At 36.8% G+C, this 20,733-nt stretch overlaps 1 protein-coding gene across 1 annotated transcript in view; it reads right to left on the reverse strand.

Annotated features, from left to right (window-relative positions):
- The window catches only part of LRRC9 (leucine rich repeat containing 9), a 121,125-nt gene that overhangs the window by 83,225 nt on the left and 17,167 nt on the right, over positions 1–20,733 (reverse strand). The window contains exons 7-10 of the mRNA XM_070378511.1: positions 19,627–19,809; positions 6,089–6,244; positions 3,271–3,467; positions 2,220–2,351 (exon numbers count right to left, since the gene is read on the reverse strand). Coding sequence (XP_070234612.1) covers positions 2,220–2,351; positions 3,271–3,467; positions 6,089–6,244; positions 19,627–19,809 — 668 coding nt within the window. The remainder of the gene's footprint in view (positions 1–2,219; positions 2,352–3,270; positions 3,468–6,088; positions 6,245–19,626; positions 19,810–20,733) is intronic.

The raw sequence follows: 20,733 nt of genomic DNA on the forward strand, positions 1-20,733 counted from the left end.
GGTCTCCTTAAAATGGATCCAGGTTATTCTTATTAAAACCAAGTAAAAATTATTAATGCTTATTAAAAATCCACCAATGACACAGTTACCTAAATGGCTTTTTAGTTATCTTGCTTTTACATATTTTTGTAAAAGCTAATCTACTTGTTTTATAAAGAGCTTACTTTGTGGTAAGTTAAAAAGAAATAAATAACAAAAAAATAACTCATGTAGGTTGAGTGAATACAAATGAATGACTGAAGAATGATGCATACATCCTGCAAGAGACACCATTCAATTCTTACACTTGAAAAATCAAGGCCTCCACTTGTTTACATGGAAAGTGGGGTAACTTTTATATGAAAAGGCACTTTTTATAGGAAAAGTAAAAGTAATAGTTGCTCAATCTTGTCCAACTCTTTGTGACCCAAGGACTGTAGCCCATCAAGCTCCTCTGTCCACGGGGTTCTCCAGGCAAGAATACTGGGGTGGGTTGCCTTCCCTTCTTCAGGGGCTCTTCCCCTACCCAGGCACCCAACCCAGGTCTCCTGCATTGTAGGCAGATTCTTTACCATCTGAGCCACCAGGGAAGCCCACCTTTTATGTTTGTACATAAAAAACAAATTATTATGGTTAAACAAACAGTGATAATCACTGGGCAAGTGGGTGTACTGAAACAAAAGAAAATATTTTAAAATATTCCTTTTCCCTTGGGCAGAGTGTCTTATACTTTTCCACCAAAGTTCCCCAGGAACCTTCAGTAGCTTTTACTCACAGAACTGAGTTAGAGCCTCATCTAATAGAATCAGGGGGCTTGGCTTAAAGTGCGTGCATGCTTGCTGCAGTGCTAAGTCACTTCAGTCGTGTCCAATTCTGCAAAGCCATGGACTGTAGCCTGCCAGGCTCCTCTGTCCATGAAGTTCTTCAGGCAAGAATACTGGAGTAGGTTGCCATGCCTTTTTCAAGGGGATCTTTCCCACCCAGGGATCGAACCCATGTCTCCCTGCAGCTCCTGCATTGCAGGCAGATACTTTCACACATGTTTCTTTCTAAAAGTTACTGAAGTTTTGCATTTTAGTCCATAAAAATCAGTGTTTGTTTCAACACTGACTGTGAGCAAAACCATCCTTGGGGGTGAAATACCAAGTCCATTCTGTAGCTTTAAACATTTCCTGGTTTCTCCCCACAATTCAAGTTTGTAGAATGTTTCTAGAGTTCGAGGGAAATCTTCAGCTCATTCATAGGCTTCTTGATTTTGAGAAAATGATTGCAGAAATGTGAAAGTTGTAATTATGACATTTTTGTGCCAAGGCTCTTTTTTAGGATCATTCTTGAGGGTTGTACCCTCTAGTTGGGCTTCCCCAGTGGCTCAGCAGGAGACACGGTTTCAATCCCAGGGTCAGGAAAATCCCCTGGAGTAGGAAATGGCAACCCACTCCAGTATTTTTGCCTGGGAAATGCCATGGACAGAGAAACCTGGTGGACTACAGTCCATGGGGTTGCAAAGAGTTGGACCCGACTGAGTGACTGCGCGCGCACACACACACACACACACACACACACACACATACACACATTCTCTAGCTGAAGCAACACAACCACTTCCTTGTTCTACCAGTAGGCCTTGATTCTGAAGTGCAGATGCCTGCTTCTGGCTTCTGTTTTGGGTGGCTATTCTGTTTTTGTCCAGATGGACTTTCCACCCGAATTCCTAGTTTTTAAGTATCTGCCTTATTTTAAAACTCATAAAGTCTACGTGCACCCCGACTCCGGCTAGTTCTAGACGACTAGTTTGACTCTGTGGGCTCCCAGGCAGGATCCTCCAGTGTTTACAACCTGCTGCTGCCAACCCTGCCTTGCCATTCCTTTTCTGCTCTCACTTCTCACCCAGTAGTCAGAAACCAGGGCTATATTCAGTCCAGAAATAAACAGTACAGACACAAAATAAATGCTTAACCATAACTTTTCTAAATTATATTCTGCTCTTGGGCTAAGGGAAATTGAGTAAAAAGTAAAGAATTACTATTAGGATGTTTTCAAGTTAGCTCATGGCAATTGTGTAAACAGAGAAATGTATAGGTGTAAAGTAAGTAACTGCCAATTTTCAGTTGATGAATACTCTATATGGAAAGTGTGTTGAAATGGGACATTTTAAGATTTTTATAAGTTGATATTTTGGTCTATGATCCTAAGCACTTAAGATTAGTTTTAAAGCTATAACTAAATTTCAAAAGATTTACCAGTCATCAGATCGAGTGCCTTCTTCAAAGTGGATATTTCCCACCGTCTCCAATTCAATTAACAAAAATGGGATTAATAAACTATGACTTTTCTTCTTTCGCTTTACTTCAATACGATAAATTGCTTCAATTCTATTTAAGAAAAAAAACAAACATTAAAATTATCTAAAAATCACAACACTAAAATTTATGATAGCTTCTTCTAAGTTGATGTCAAAATATAAGGCTTTCATCAGTGGATAAAGAAAGCTTGATGTTAACAGTTAAACCAAGTAAAAGACATTCTATTTTTGGCAATTATAATCACCTCAAATTTTGTTAACCTCAGAAGAAGTGAAGGTTAGAAGACTCCTGGCTTTACCATTTATGATTCTCAGATTTTAGACAAATCACAACATTTTTCTACTGCAATATCTCAGAAAATAACATTATTGACAGTACTTATACCTGAATAGGCCTTTTTGAGGATTATATGCAAAATATATGTAAAGCTCTTAGAAAAGAATTTGGCACTGAGGAAGAACTCAGTAAGTATTAGTTATTATTTTGTTAGTATTATTATAGGGCAAACTAACTTATCCACTTAGTGCCCTCTTAAGTAAAAGGAAACTCACAGTACTTACTAAGTCTTCTTGATTTCTGTTTCTAGTTGATACTCAACCTGAATTTGTTTCTACATATTTCCAGACAACTTTTGTATGTGCTTTGCCCAGTCTCATCTATGTTGTGAGTTTCTGCACCAGTAGCAGCTAATGTTAGAAAAAACTAATGTTTTTAGTTTGCAGATACTAGAGTAACGGTGCAACAAGAAGCCACTCAAAGGAAATGCACTGTTTCTAGTGAAGTATTGCCTCTGTAAAAAACTAAATTTAGCTTTGAACCAGAGATGCCCATCTCGCCTAAGAACTGGGCTGGAAACACATTTTGTGTTGTACTTCATACTGTAATTCTTTCCATTCCTGAAGGAGAGAATTGGACTCAACTAATGACCTAGAACTTTCTTTTTCTTCATGTTTCAAATTTGAACAACTAGATAATTCATTAAACATACTCATCTAGTTTTTTGTTCCAGAATGTTACCCTTTCATTCAAGGCATTTAGTTTGATCACTATCTTCTGTTGAAGACTTGGTTCTTCTGTGACAGTTTCACAGATTTTTGATTTTTCAAGCTCAGTTACTTTATTGTTATTGGATCTATCATTGTGTCCTTTCCCAGATCCTTTGAGTTCAGTCAGTTCCCGTTCCAACTGTTGAAATCAATGTGCCAGAGAGCAAAATCATTTAGTGGAATCTATTAAATATTTAGTTAACTTAAATTAGTAAAGTAGAAACCTAGATATAAATAAGTCAAACTTCATAAAACCATGGCAAACACATGATTATAACTTTAGTTCAAGTTCAGTCACCCAGTTTCTCTTGCCCAAATGAAAGACAATATTAACTACTTCAAACATAGCAGTCCTCTCAATTGAAAATGAGAAAAGCAAAGAAGTAAATTTTAAAATATTATTGATGAGTTAGCTTCCATTAAAGTAAAATGATAAGAAATGCTGGTTTTGATACAAAGAAAATACCTAAACTAGAAATAATGTGACTTTTACCACTCCTACTTTTCAATTTTTCAACTATTTTGGTATTCTGGGAAAAATTAACATAAAAATACATAAAAGCATGGGTATAGCAGTGCACATTTTTCTCTTTGCCTCAGTCTCCTATATGACTCTGCAAAATAGTTATCAACATAACTATTGATATTTGGGATTTTTTTTTGTTCATAAAGGACTTTTTTGCATTCATTGGTATTTTTAAAATGTATTATATTAAAGTATAAGATTTATCTTTATTATGGAGGTTTTGAACCTTCCCGTAAATTTTGAGCCCAGAGTGAGTGCCTCACTTGCCTTACCCTAACCCCAGTCTTGTAGGATGGATTTCAAGATAAATTGTACTGTACACAGACAGGTATATACAAATAGACTAATTTGTTAAGTTTCCCTACTCCCTTCTCTGTAATGGCTATATATAGTTGTTAAAAAACCAAGTAAGCATATTTTATAAAATTGTCTGTAGTTTATAAAACCTATAGCTATTATTTTTCACATATTAATATATCCATTTGCACATGAAAATGGCAGATAAAGAGTGATTTCCATATACTGGTTCTCCTGTGATTTCTTATTCAAATAATTTAAATTATGTTCATGTTTTAACTTTAAGAATATTTTTTGACTATAACTGAATTTAAACTTGTTCATTTCAGAAAGAGTATTAATGTATTTAAAAACTTGGTTTTTAATGGCTACATACCATTCTATCTTAAGAATGAATAATTCTTCCTGTCTTTTTAAATTTAAACATTTAGGTAGTTTCCAGTTTTTATTATTATTAATAGCACAGTGATGAATATTCTTATATATAAGTATTTATCCAAATCTAGTAGTAGATTTACTGGCTCAAAGGCTATGAGCATTTTTAGACTGTTAGTAATATATATGACCCAATTACACTCTCATCAGTGGTGTAATAGTGTCATACCCATCTTTACCAGGTGGGCTTCCCAGGTGGCTCAGAAGTAAAGAATCTGCCTGCCGATGAAGGAGATGCAGAAGACTCGAGTTCAATCCCTGGGTTGTGAAGATCCCCTGGAGTAGGAAATGACTATCCATTCCAGTATTCTTGCCTGAAAAAATCCCATGGACAGAAGAGCCTAGTGGGCTACAGTCCATGGGGTTGCAAACAGTCAGAAGCGACTGAGCATGCACACATGCATCTTCACCAGGCAGGCTACGACAAATTTATAGGTGAAAATGGTTGCTTGTTGTCTTATTTCATACCCAGAAATTAACAGTCAGACTGAGGTCTTCTTTCAAATGTTTATTAGTCAGTTTTTATTTCTTCTATTGTAAAATGAAAGTTCATGGAATTTGTTCAATTTTTCTATCTGGATATTTCCTTTTTGTTTTGTTTACGAGTACCTTTATCCTAAACAAAATTTTTCAGATTGTCATTTATTATTTATTTTCATTAATGATGCTTTTTAGTACAAAAGCACTTTTTAAAATCAAATCTTAATTCTGTCCTTCATGATTTATAGTGTTTTTCTAGAGTTTATAGTATTTTTCTTATTTGGCAGACTGAGATCAGTCAAATATATTAATCTATATATTCTCTGCCTTTTTATGATTTTATTTTTACATTTAATTATTTTTCCCCATTATATTAGCTTTTGGTAAAGTATAAAGTAAGGACTCAATTCTCCTACTCCCAAGTAGTGTGACTATTTTCGTAACACTATTGTTTAAATACACCATTATTTTCCCATACTTTTTAAATACAATAAATTCTGATACATACAAAATTCTGTTTTGAGGTAATTCTTCATTTTTCAGAGTCCACTTTTAGTAAAGGAAATTCAATTTATTCTAAATAATAAAGGAACATATAACTACTAAAGTATAGCTTGTTATAAAGTTCCCACCATGTTGTATACCTTAATAGTGTTAGTGAAGGAATATTTTAGCTCTTTAAACGAAAAATGAATTTTGAGCACAGCCTGCTGGTATCTAATAAAAATGCAGTGAAATAAGTCTCACAGATCTCTATAACTCAGTGAATCATATTGAATTACCCAGTATTTTTAAAATTCTGTAAATTAATAAGCCTATACCCTTTTTAAATTGCAGACTTCTAAGCACAGAATGAAGCCAAGTTAAGTACCTAGAATCAAAACATTTTCAGGGCAAACTTACTTGAAACTTGGTACTAATGTATATGTATAATTCTATACATATATATAAAATTTAAAAGATAATGCCATCTGCCAGTTTTCTTAAGACATGGCTATTGAAATTTTACGATATTATCTTACATTTTTTTTCAAAAAGTTGAATAATTTTATTCGTTCTTCTGGCAACTTCTGTAATTTACATTTTCGATCATTTAGTTTTTCAAGATCTTCATTAAGATGCCTCTGAACAGTTTTTATACGCATATTGTAATACATTATTTTTTTCATTGCTGTGGTCTAAAAATGAGAAAAAACCCAGAAGGTTAGCTGAAACAAAACATTATAGGTAATTATTAGTGGTATTATATGAGTATGGTGTGTTTATATAAAAATTTAAAGTTTTACATGCTCAGTTACTAATAATATTAGTTGAAATGATAATGGTTATACAGAATTCTCTACTCAAATTTAATAAACAAAATATAAAAATCTCAAAGATTTTCTCTGTGGGTAATATTTTAAGTGTGGGGCATATTTACATTTACTTTCAGGATGCCAACATAAAGAGAATATAGATAGAACTCAATTTACAAATATCATTTAGGTAATGCAGCAGTACTACTAAAGCTAATGTATTATTCCTATTTGATTAATTGAAAAAATAAATTTAAGATAATAAAAGCAAAGGTAACATTATTCATTTTTTAAAATCATGTTTAAGAAAGAGCATTTCGTGTTTTTTTTTTACAAATTTGTAAAATGATGCTCTAGATGAATTTGTTTTAGATTAAGCAAGTTACTAAACTGTCAATCTAATTCAGTTATCTTGAATTTCTTAATATCAATGGATCATGTAGTTATTAATGCTTATCATGATAAACTGATTAAATCCACCATTAAGTAATACACCAGGCACCAGGAGCTTTGCAGGCACAACTAGCTTCTCCCCATTTTACAGACTGGAAAGTGGAGGCTCGAGAAATCTTGGAAAGCACTTCAGGTTTCTTAAGAGAACCATGGCCAGCCTGCCTCAGAAACTCCTGTTCTTTCCATGGCACCTGGGAGTTTCCTTGACCTTGAGCTTCTTCCTGTTTGGATTTCTTGATATGGGTGTGGTGGATTCTTTACCAGCTGAGCCACTGGGAGTTATATCACATTTGATAAAGACATCATAGTGGTGAACCAGACATGTTCCCAGTACTGCACATGATTTACAGTTTAGTGGGAGGATATAGATCAAGCCCTGAGCCTTTGGAGTGGGAGCACTGACTCCAAGATCCTAGACTACCAGAGAACTAACCCTCAGGTCAGTTCAGTTCAGTCACTCAGTTGTGTCCAACTCATTGTGACCCCAAGGACTGCAGCAGGCCAGGCTTCCCTGTCCATCACCAACTCCTGGAGTTTACTCAAACTCATGTCCACTGAGTCGGTGATGACATCCAACCATCTCATTCTCTGTCATCCCCTTCTCCTCCTGCCTTCAATCTTTCCCAGCATCAGGGTCTTTTCAAATGAGTCAGCTCTTCACATCAGGTGGTGAAAGTATTGGAGTTTCAGCTTAAGCATCAGTCCTTCCAATGAATATTCAGGACTGATTTCCTTTAGGATGGACTGGTTGGATATCCTTGTGGTCCAAGGGACTCTCAAGAGTCTTCTCTAACACCACATTTCAAAAGCATCAATTCTTCAGCACTTAGCTTTCCTTATAGTCCAAGTCTCACATCCATACATGACTACTGGAAATACCAGAGCTTTGACTAGATGGACCTTTGTTGCCAAAGTAATGTCTCTGATTTTAATATGCTGTCTAGGTTAGTCATGACTTTTCTTCCAAGGAGCAAGCATCATTTAATTTCATGGCTGCAGTCACCATCTGCAGCGATTTTGGAACTCCCAAAAATAGTCTGTCACAATTTCCATTATTTTCCCATCTATTTGCCATGAAGTGATGGGACCAGATGCCATGATCTTAGTCTTCTGAATGTTGAGTTTTAAGCCAACTTTTTCACTCTCCTCTTTCACTTTCATCAAGAGGCTCTTTAGTTCTTCTTCACTTTCTGCCATAAGTGTGGTGCCATCTACATATCTGACGCTATTGATATTTCTCCTGGCAATCTTGATTCCAGCTTGTGCTTCATCCAGTCCAGCATTTCTCATGATGTACTCTGGACATAAGTTAAATAAGCAGGGTGACAATATACAGCCTTGAAGTTCTCCTTTCCCTATTTGGAACCAGTCTATTTTTCCATGTCCAGAATTTTCCACAGTTTGTTGTGATCCACACAGTCAAAGGCTTTGGCATAGTCAGTAAGCAGTAGTAGATGTTTTTCTGGAACTCTCTAGCTTTTTTGATGATCCAACAGATGTTGGCAATTTGATTTCTGGTTCCTCTGCCTTTTCCAAATCCAGCTTGAATCTGGAAGTTCATAGTTCACGTACTGTTGAAGCCTGGCTTGGAGAATTTTGAGCATTACTTTGCTAGCGGAACTAACCCACAGTTCAGTTCAGTTCAGTTCAGTCGCTCAGGCGTGTCCGACTCTTTGTGACCCCAGAATCGCAGCACACCAGGCCTCCCTGTCCATCACCAACTCCCGGAGTTCTCCCAGACTCATGTCCATCGAGTCAGTGATGCCATCCAGCCATCTCATCCTCTGTGGTCCCCTTCTCCTCCTGCCCCCAATCCCTCCCAGCATCAAAGTCTTTTCCAATGAGTCAACTCTTCGTATGAGGTGGCCAAAGTACTGGAGTTTCAGCTTTAGCATCATTCCTTCCAAAGAAATCCCAGGGCTAATCTCCTTCAGAATGGACTGGTTGGATCTCCTTGCAGTCCAAGGGACTCTCAAGAGTCTTCTCCAACACCACAGTTCAAAAGCATCAATTCTTCGGCACTCAGCCTTCTTCACAGTCCAACTCTCACATCCATACATGACCACAGGAAAAACCATAGCCTTGACTAGACGACTAGGGAGTATCAAATAGTGAGAACTCACACAAAGGAAACCACTTGAATACAAGACCCGCATCACCCAACCACCAGTAGCACCTTGTGCAGGACACCTCGTCTAAACAACAAACAAAACAAAAATACAAATGCAATCATCAGCATTTTACCAGTAGTCATGTACAGTTATGAGAGTTGGACTATAAAGAAAGCTGAGCACCGAAGAATTGATGCTTTTGAACTGTGGTGTTGGAGAAGAGTCTTGAGAGTCCCTTGGGCACCAAGGAGATCCAACCAGTCCATCCTAAAGGAAATCAGTCCTGAATACTCATTGGAAGGACTGATACTGAAGCTGAAACTTCAATACTTTGGCCACCTGATGCAAAGAACTGACTCACTAGAAAAGACCCTAATGCTGGGAAAGACTGAAGGCAGAAGGAGAAGGGGCTGACAGGATGAGATGGTTGGATGGGATCACTGACCTGATGGACATGAGTTTGAGTAAGCTCCAGGAGTTGGTGATGGACAGGGAAGCCTGGCGTGCTGCAGTCCATGGGGTTACAAAGAATCAGACATGACTAAGCAGCTGAACTGAAATGAACTGATTCATCAGCAGACAGGATTACCACCTCAGTCAGCCTTGCCCATCAGAGGAAAAACAAACAAACAAACAAAAACTCAGCACAAATCTCACCCTATATGAAGCTTACACAAACCACTGGACCAACCTTAGGAGGGCAGAAACCAAAAGGAAGAAAGAATTCAACCTTGAAGCCTGTAAAAAGGAGACCTCAAACACATTAAGTTAAAAAAAATAATGAAAAGGCAGAGAAAAACTACACAAATGAAGGAACAAACTAGAAACACAGAAGTCCAAATAAATGAAGAGGAAATAGGCAAACTACCTGAAAAAGAACTCAGAATAATGATAGTAAAGATGATTAAAAACCTTGAAAACAGAAAGGAGAAAATGCAAGAATAAATTAACAAAGGCCTAGAAGAATTAAAGAATAAACAAACAGAGACAACACAATTACTGAAATTAAAAATACCCTAGAAGGAATCAATAGCAGAATATCTGAAGCAGAAGAATGAATCACTGAGCTGGAAGATTAAATGGTGGAAATAACTTCTGAAGAAAAGAAAGTAAGAATGAAAAGAACTGAGGACAGTCTCAGAGATCTCTGGGACAATATAAACATATCAACATTCTAATTACAGGGGTCCCAGAAGAAGAAGAAAAAAAGAAAGGGTATGAGAACATTTTTTAAGAGATTATAGTTGAAAATTTCCCCAACATGGAAAAGGAAATAGTTAATCAAGTCCAAGAGGCACAAAGATTACCGTACAGGATAAACCCAAGAAGAAACATGCCAAGACACACACTAATCAAACTAACAAAGACTAAACACAAAGAAAGAATATTAAAAGCAGCAAGGGAAAAGCAACAGGTAACATACAAGGGAAACCCCATATGCTTAACAGCTGATTTTTCAGCAGAAACTCTGCAGGCCAGAAGGGAATGGCAGGATATATTTAAAGTACTGAAAGGGAAAAATCTATAGCCAAGATTACTGTACCTGGGAAGGATCTCATTCAAAATTGATGGAGAAATAAAAAGCTTTTCAGACAAACAAAAGTTAAAGAGAATTCAGTACCACCAAACCAGCTTTACAACAAATGTTAAAGGGACTTTATAGTCAAGAAATATAAGAGAAGAAAAAATATCTACAAAGTCAACCCCAAACAATTAAGAAAATGGCAATAGGAACATATATATCAATAATTACTTTAAATGTAAATAAGCTAAATGTTCCAAACAAAAGACACAGACTGGCTGAATGAATACAAAAACAAGACCTAAATATATGCTGTCTACAAGAAACCCACTTCAGACCTAAAGACCCATATAGACTGAAAGTGAGAGGATGGAAAAATATATTCCATGCATATGGGAAGCAAAAGAAAGCTGGAGTAGCAATCCTCATGTCAGACAAAATAGACCCTAAAATAAAGAAGATTACAAGAGATAAGGGAGGACACTACATAATGATAAGGAATCAATCCAAGAGGAAGACATAATTGTAAATATCTATGCACCCAACATAGGAGCACCTCAATACATAAGACAAACACTAACAGACATAAAGGAGAAACTGACAATAACACAATAATAGTAGGAGACTTTACCACCCCACTCCACACCAATGGAAAGATCATCAAAACAGAAAATTAATAAGGAAACACAAGTCTTAAATGATACATTACATGAAATGGATCTCACTGATATCTTCAGGACATTCCATCCAAATGCAGAAGAGTACACCTTCTTCTCAAGTGCACATGGAACATTCTCCAGGATAGACCACATCTTGGGTCACAAATCAAACCTCAGTAAATTAAAGAAAACTGAAATCACATCAAGCATCTTCTCTGACCACAATGCTATGAGACTAGATATCAATTACAAGAAAAAAACTATAAGAAACACAAACACATGGAGATTAAACAACACGTTTCTAAATAACCAACAGGTTACTGAAGAAATCAAAAGGGAAATCAAAGAACTTCTAGAGACAAATGACAATGAAAAGACAACAATTCAAAACCTATCAGTTCAGTTCAGTTCAGTCACTCAGTCATGTCCAACTCTTTCTTTTTTTTTTTTAATTTAATTTTATTTTTAAACTTTACATAATTGTATTAGTTTTGCCAAATATCAAAATGAATCCACCACAGGTATACATGTTCTGACCCCATGGACTGCATCACGCCAGGCCTCCCTGTTCATCACCAACTCCCGGAGTTTACTCAAACTCATGTCCATTGGGTCAGTGATGCCAATCAACCATCTCAGCCTCTGTCGTTCCCTTCTCCTCCTGCCTTCAATCTTTCCCAGCATCAGGGTCTTTTCTAGTAAGTCAGTTCTTTGCATCAGGTGGCCAAAGTATTGGAGTTTCAGCTTCAGTATCAGTCCTTCCAATGAATTTTTAGGACTGATTTCCTTTAGGATGGACTGGTTTGATCTCCTTGCTGCCCAAGGGACTCTCAAGAGTCTTCTCCAATACCACAGTTCAAAACCATCAATTCTTCAGCACTCAGTTGTCTGTATAGTCCAATTCTCACATCCATACATGACTACTGGAAAAACCATAGTTTGACAAGATGGACCTTTGTTGGCAAAGTAATATCTCTGCTTTTTAATATGCTGGGTAGGTTGATCACAACTTTTCTTCCAAGGAGCAAACATATTTTAATTTCATGGCTTCAGTCACCATCTGAAATGATTTTTGAGCCCCAAAAATAAAGTCTGTCACTGTTTCCACTGTTTCCCCATCTATTTGCCATGAAGTAATGGGACCAGATGCCATGATCTTAGTTTTCTGAATGTTGAGTTTTAGGCCTACATTTTTACTCTCCTCTATCACTTTCATCAAGAGGCTCTTTAGTTCTTCTTCACTTTCTGCCATAAGGATGGTGTCATCTGCATATCTGAGGTTATTGATATTTCTCCCGGCGATCTTGATTCCAGCTTGTGCTTCATCCAGCCCAGCATTTCTCCTGATGTATTCTGCATATAAGTTAAATAAGCAGGGTGACAATATACAGCCTTGACATACTCCTTTCCCGATCTGGAACCAGTCTGTTGTTCCATGTCCAGTTCTAACTTTTGCTTCCTGACCTGCATACAGATTTCTCAAGAGGCAGGTCAAAACCTATGGGATGCAGCAAAAGCAGTTCTAAGAAGGAAGTTTATAGCAATATCTCAAGAATCAAGAAAAACATCAAATAGACAACCTAACTTTACACCCAAACAACTGGAAAAAGAAGAAGGAAAAAACCCCCCAAGATTAGTAGAAGGAAAGAAACATAAAGATCTGAGCAGAAATAAATGAAAAAGAACTGAAAGAAACAATAGTAAAGATTAATAAAACTAAAGCTGGTTCTTTGAGAAGATAAACAAAATTGACAAACCGTTAGCCAGACTCATCAAGAAAAAGGAGAGAAGAGTCAAATCAACAAAATTAGAAATGAAAAAGGAGAGGTTACAACAGACAATGCATAAGTACAAAGGATTATAAGAGACTATTATGAACAACTATATGGCAATAAAATGGATAACCTGGAAGAAATGGACAGATTCTTAGAAAAGTTCAGTCTTCCAAGAGTGAACCAGGAAGAAACAGAAATTATGAACAACCCAATTACAAGCACTGAAATTGAAGCCTGTGATCAAAAATCTACCAAAACACAAAAGCCCAGTACGAGATGACTTCACCGGAGAACTCTATCAAACATTTAGAGAAGAGATAATGCCTATCCTTCTAAAGTGAGAGTTTCTCAGTTGTGTCTGACTCTTTGATACAGTCCATGGAATTCTCCAGGCCAGAATACTGGAGTGGGTAGCTTTTCCTTTCTCCTTTCTCCAGGGGATCTTCCCAACCCAGGGATTGAACCCAGATCTCCCAGATTGCAGGTAGATTCTTTACTAGCTGAGCCACAAGGGAAGCCCAAAGTTAATACCACCTATTATCTTGTCCAGCTCTTTGTGAGCCCGTGGACATCCATGGAATTCTCTAGGCCAGAATACTGAAGTGGGATAGAATCCAAGTCTCCCACATTGCAGGTAGATTCTTTACCAGTTGAGCCACATGGTAAAACTCTTTCAAAATTTTTCAAAAACAAAAAAACTCTTTAAAAAAATTGCAGAGGAAGGAACACTTTCAAACTCATTCTATGAGGCCATCATCACCCCGATACCAAAACCAGACAAAGACATGAAAAAAGAAAACTACAGGCCAATATTAGTTATAAACACAAATGCAAAAATCCTCAACAAAATCTTAACAAACAGAATTCAGCAACACATCAAAAAGCTCATACACCATGATCAAGTTGGGTTCATTCCAGGGATGCAAGGATTCTTCAATATATGCAAATCAATCAATGTGATACACCATATTAACAAACTGAAAGATAAAAACCATATGACCATCTGAATAGATGCAGAAAAAGCCTTTGACAAAATTCAGCACCCATTTATGATTAAAACTCTTCAAAAAATTTGCATAGAAGAAACCTACCTCAACATAGTAAAGGCCATATATGATAAGCCTACAGCAAACATTATTCTCAATGGTGAAAAACTGAAAGCATTCCCCCTAAGATCAGGAACAAGAAAGGGTGTCCACTTTCACCACTATTATTCAGCATAGTTCTGGAAGTCCTAGCTACAGCAATCAGAGAAGAAAAAGAAATAAAAGGAATCCAGTTCAGAAAAGAAGAAGTAAAGCTCTCACTGCTTGCAGATGACATGATACTGTACATGCTGCTGCTGCTGCTGCTAAGTTGCTTCAGTCGTGTCTGACTCTGTGCGACCCCATAGATGGCAGCCCAACAGGCTCCCCTGCCCCTGGGATTCTCCAGGCAAGAACACTGGAGTGGGGTGCCATTTCCTTCTCCAGTGCATGAAAGTGAAAAGTGAAAGTGAAGTCGGTCAGTCATATCCAACTCCTTGTGACCCCATGGACTGCAGCCTACCAGGCTCCTCCATCCATGGAATTTTCCAGGCAAGAGTACCGGAGTGGGGTGCCATTGCCATAGAAAACCCTAAAGATAGTATCAGAAAATTAGTAGAGCTAATCAGTGAATTTAGCAAAGTTGCAGGATACAAAATCAATACACAGAAATCACTTGCATTTCTATATACTAACAATGAAAAATTAGAAAGAGAAATTAAGGAATCAATTCCATTCACCACTGCAACAAAAAGAATTAAATATCTAGGAATAAATTTCCCTAAGGAGAGAAAACAACTGAATACAGAAAATTTTAAGACACTGATGAAAGAAATCAAAGATGACATAAACAGATGGGAGTGATATTCCATGTTCCTGTGTAGGAAGAATCAATATTGTGAAAATGACTATACTACCAAATGCAATCTACAGATTCAATGCAATCCCTATCAAATTACCAATGGCATTTTTCACAGAACTACATAAAAAATTTTCAAAATTCAAATGGAAACACAAAAGACCCCGAATAGCCAAAGAAGTCTTGAGAAAGAAGAATGAAGCTGGAGGAATCAAGCTTCTTGACTTCAGATTATACTACAAAGCTACAGTCATCAAGACAGTATGGTACTGGCACAAAAACAGAAATATAGACCAATGAAACAGATAGAAAGCCCAGAAATAAACCCATGCACCTGTGGGTACCTTATTTTTGACAAAGGAGGCAAGAATATACAATGGGGCAAAGACAGCCTCTTCAATAAATGGTGCTGGGAAAACTGGACAGCTACATGTAAAAGAATGATATTAGAACACTTCCTAACACCATACACAAAGATAAACTCAAAATGGATTAATGACCTAAAGGTAAGGCCAGAAACTATAAAACTCTTAGAGGAAAACATAGGCAGAACACTCAATGACCTAAATCAAAGCAAGATCTTCCATGACCCACCTCCTAGAATAATGGAAATAAAAACAAAAGTAAACAAGTGGGACCTGATTAATTGTAAAAGCTTTTGCACAGCAAAGGAAACTATAAGCAAGACAACGCTCAGAATGGGAGAAAATGACAGCAAATAAAACAACTGACAAAGGATAAATTTCTAAAATATACAAGCAGCTCATACAACTCAATACCAGAAAAACAAACAACCCAATCAAAAAGTGGGAAAAAAGACCTAAACAGACATTTCTCCAAAGAATACATACAGATGGCTAACAAACACATGAAAAGACAGATGCTCAACATCGCTCATTTTTAGAGAAACGCAATTCAAAACTACAGTGAGATATCTCCTCAAACCAGTCAGAATGGCCATCATCAAAAAGTCTACAAACAATAAATGCGGAAGAGGGTGTGGAGAAAAGGGGACACTCTTGCCCTGTTGGTGGGAATGTAAACTGATATAGCCACTACAGAAGACAGTATGGAGATGCCTTAAAAAATTAGGAATAAAACCACCATATGACTCAGCAATCCCACACCTAGGCATATACCCTGAGGAAACCAAAATTGAAAAAGACACATGTATCCCATTGTTCACTGCAGCACTATTTACAATAGCTAGAACATGGAAGCAACCTAGATGTCTATTGACAGATGAATGGATAAAGTTGTGGTACATATACACAATGGAATACTACTCAGCCATAAAAAGGAACACATTTGAGTCTGTTCTGATGAGGTGGATGAACACAGAACCTATTATACAGAATGAAGTGACTCAGAAAAAGAAAGATAAATATTGTATTCTAACACATATATACGGAATCTAGAAGAATGATACTGAAGAACTTATTTACAGGGCAGCAATGGGCAAACAGACATAGAGAATAGACTTATGGACATGGGGAGAGGGGAGGAGAGGGTGAGATGAATGAAAAGAGTAACATGGAAACTTACAAATAGATAGCCAATGGGAATTTGCTATATGGTTCAGGAAACTCTTTAACAGGGGCTCTGTATCAACCTAGAGGGGTGGGATGGAGAGGGAGATAGGAGGGAGGCTCCAAAAGGAGGGGAAATATATATACCTATGGCCGATTCATGTTGAAGTTTGACAGAAAACAACAAAATTCTATAAAGCAATTATCCTTCAATTAAAAAATAAATTAAAAAAAAAAATTTAAAGATACAAAAAAAAGAAATACACAAAGTAAATGGTGCTTATGAGTTATACTAGTAAAAAGAACTAGCTGAGAAGAAAATAAAAAATCAGGTCATATTATTAATATATATTATTAATAATATTATTAATATAATATGACCTGGTTTTAACTATTTACCTGAAATAATGAAGAGATTTCTTTTTATCAGGAAATCTGTACTCAAATAAGTTGGAAGGCTTGTATTCTGTTATCTGATTTACTTAGTAGAGAGTAGATAGTCAAGATCCCAACAGAATTATTTGGCATAAAAGATGGAATGGAAACAAATATATGAATGCTGAAAAAGCAAAATAATTCCCTTTCCCACACATGCTATGAAATTCTGAAACTGAAATCATTAAATCCTTGTGCAAAATACAAGGCATTCATAAAATTGGCACATTTAAGAGTGGGGAAAGCTGTTTGGGGTGATGATCAGCAGATAAAAATTCCTGACCAAGAAGAGCTTGTTTCTTGGGTGCCACTAAGGGAAAAAAAAAAAATCATTAACTAAGGAAAGGGCAAATGGTGCTTTTTTTTTTTTTTTTGCCTACAAGTAGCAAGTAAAGTCAGGACCTACCTACCCAAGTGACACACCTACCCTACCTTCCCATCCACACCATGCCCTTGGTGACTCATCCAGTCCTCAGCTTGGTACTGTCCTTCTGCTTTCAATTCTCATATTTATATCTTCAACCTAGGCGACTCTATTAAATAGACTCATATCTATCACAGATGTTCAAAAGATTATTCAAACCTTCTGTGCTTAAAATTAGACTGTGATTCTTCCTTCTAAATGTATTCCTCCCATACTCTTCCTTATCTCATCAAATAGCAGCTCCTTTTCCTTCAGTTGCTTGGAATTATTCTCTACTTTGTTCTTCTACACTTCAAATTCAATCTATCAGCAAATCCAGATGGGTCCCACCTTCTAACTACTACCACAATTTGATTACTTTTTACTACCTCCACTATAGTGTCCTGTATCAAACCATCAACATCTCTCACCCAAGTTTCTGGAACCTAACTGGTCTCTCTGCTTTCACCTTTCCCCTCAAATCCTCTATTCTTAATTTATTATCCAAAAAAAGATCCCTTTGCTTCTCTGGTGGCTCAGGCAGTAAAGAATCTGCCTGTAGTGTGGGAGACCAGGGTTTGATCCCTAGGTTGGGATGATCACCTGCAGAAACGAATGGCTACCCACTCCAGTATTCTTGCCTGGAGAATTTCATGGTGGGCTACAGTCCATGAGGTCACAGAGTCGGACATGACTGAGTGATTAACACTTTAAAACATAAGGCATCTTGTTTCACCTCCTCTCAAAGTTTTCCAGTGGCCTCATATCACTGAAAGTAAAAGCCAAAGTTCTTATACCATTCTTCAGTCTCACATGGTTTGCCCCCCACCCCCCGACCCCGCCACTCCTGTATTCATCTCTTTCTCTCCTCTTTACTTCCTCAGCTCCAGCCAGACTAGCCTCCTTGTTGTTCTTAAAATATGAGAGGCATGCTCCTGCTTAAGGTCTTTGTTCTTGTTGATCCCTGAAGAGCTTGCCCCATTACTTCCTCAGTTCTCTGCTCAAATGTTGCCTAAATAAATAATTTCCAAACAATTCTTACAAAAAAGGCAATAACCCTTCCTCTGCGCCTACCAACAATCTTGTTTCCTTCACTGTGTTGTTCTCCATAGCATTTATCACCATCTGACATACTAGTTTTTTACTCATTTAGTCCTTATTATCTGTCTTCTCTCACTAGAATGTAAACTCCATTTGGAAGCAGGGGTTTTATCTATTTTGGTCATTTTATTTCTAGTGCCTTGAACTGTGTCTCAATGTCTAATAGGCATTAAATATTTGTTAGATAAATTAATCAGACAAGTAGTTTAATGAAGCGCATTCACCCTGCTCACCTTTTAGAAAGTGTGTGATTAAAAAACACAGAGACGATAATGGAAATTTCAAAAATATGGTGTCACTGTGAAGTTTTGTAATTATTTTTGACTTAACACTGTTAGAGAAAACATTCCTACCTGACCCTCCGATGACTCTGAACCTCTGCTAGTAGACAATAACTATCTAGCTCTTTGCTCAATATTACAAGACAGCTCACTTCTTAGATTGGGATGGGAGAGAGGATAATCTCAGTTTTGAAAAGAAGAGAGGAAAGAAGGGAACTTGACAATAAATCCTCAGGCTAACAAGAGAAGAGAAACAAGATAAATGGGTAAAGACATTCTTCATCTGTGTTGAGATAATGGATGAACCACAAGGAAAGGATGGAAGGGCTTTATGTGGGGGCATCCACATGCTTGGCACATTCTAGATACTCATAAACTGTTTATTGAATGGTTAACTAAATGAACAAATGGGACTCAATGGACTGGAAGGAGAAGTAGAAATATAATGTGGAAAGAATATTAATAAACATGGTAAATTCCTATGAACTCTATTCTCAAATTACAAAACTTTAGTACCATGTCAAAGTAGCCCCTTTACTGAGAGACTCACCATCAGTGACAGCCCAGGAAAAGCTCTCTTCAAGATTTTGGTCATCTTCAAGATTTTGGACATCTTCAAGATTTTGGCAGTGCGAGTGGATCCACTTATACTTACACTTATACTTACAGAGAACCCCAAACCATCTTTAATTAGATTAAAATCTACCTAATCCTGGCATACTACCATCAACCATGGGTATTTTCTAATTTTGATATATAATATTCCAAATGAGAGGAAGTTACTTGTTTCATTTCTACTTTGTTTAGGTTTTATTAATTTTCATATATTCTTAGCACTGATGATAATTTTTCAGATTTTCTTCTTTAAGCTTTATATAAATTATAAATATTTTTCTATTATTTTACCTTCCAGTATTGTCATCTAAATTGAGGTTCTAGTACTAATATTATTATTATTTATATGCATTTATGTGAAATATCCAGCTCACTGGGCAAAAGTAGAATTGGTGACAACACTGACAAAATAATACTACCTACCACACGTTGACATAGCCAGAAAGAGGCAGTTAATTAAACTTAAGTCACAGATACCTGATTAGGGACACACTTACATCTGCCAGTTCCTTGATCTGCTTTGGTGACACATCAAACGTATCGAGTCTTTGAAGGCACGGCAAATGATATAACACATGTGTGGAATAATTACACAGCAGACAAACTGGATTGGTTTTATACTGAGGATCATTCAGACATAAATCCTTTAAGTGACGCAGCCTGGTTAAGTTAGTAAGGTCCTAGAACAGTAATAAATTAATTAATTTCAACTGTCCATTTCTCAGAAAGGCATTTGAATTCTTAAGATCACCCATAATTTAATTAATGCATTTTAATTATGTACCTTAATATGTGGAAGGGATTTAGATGAATAAATGTTATTCTCTAGTGAAAAAGATGTTAAATACTTGAAAAATGGATCAATACTTAAACAGCAGACTCTGTTTCCATGCATTTTAAATGTAAAAGGCCAAAGAGTATTTACTGAATCATGTATTCCACATGAAATCTTGGAGCCCATTTATTCCTTCAGACCCCATTCCCTCTTTGCACACAGCCCCTTTGCCAACAAGTGCCCAGCAGTAACAAGGGTGCAGGTCTCCTACAAGCTTCATCAAACTCCCCACACCGACCACCACTCACTCTTTTCCTTAGCCTCCAGGTCTGCTATTATCACCAAAGACTTATGGCACCTCTGTTTTATCATAATTACCACTGATATCCTGAGTTTTAGGTTTTCTTTTGGTTTGAGGTTTTTTGTTTCTATAAATTCCATTTCTGCCTATTAAAGGCAACTGAAATCTAGCTTTCTCCTAAGGCCCTCATTTTCCTCACAGACTCTGGAAGGGTAAGGGTTGTTAATGTAATTACATCTTTTACCTTGAAATTAAAATCATATGGAATACATACATGATTTAGTAAATACTCTTTGGCCTTTTACATTTAAAATGCATGGAAACAGAGTCTGCTGTTTAAGTATTGATCCATTTTTCAAGTATTTAGCATCTTTTTCACTAGAGAATAACATTTATTCATCTAAATCACTTCAACATATTACTTTCCACCAATCTCTAAGACATCCTCACATCTTTCTCAATAATAATATTACTAGGGGGGCCTGGGGTAGGAGGGTACGATGGTAGAGTGGACTTGATGGAATGCAA

This window comes from Bos mutus, chromosome 10, assembly GCF_027580195.1.
Source record: "Bos mutus isolate GX-2022 chromosome 10, NWIPB_WYAK_1.1, whole genome shotgun sequence".
Classification (NCBI taxonomy): domain Eukaryota; kingdom Metazoa; phylum Chordata; class Mammalia; order Artiodactyla; family Bovidae; genus Bos; species Bos mutus.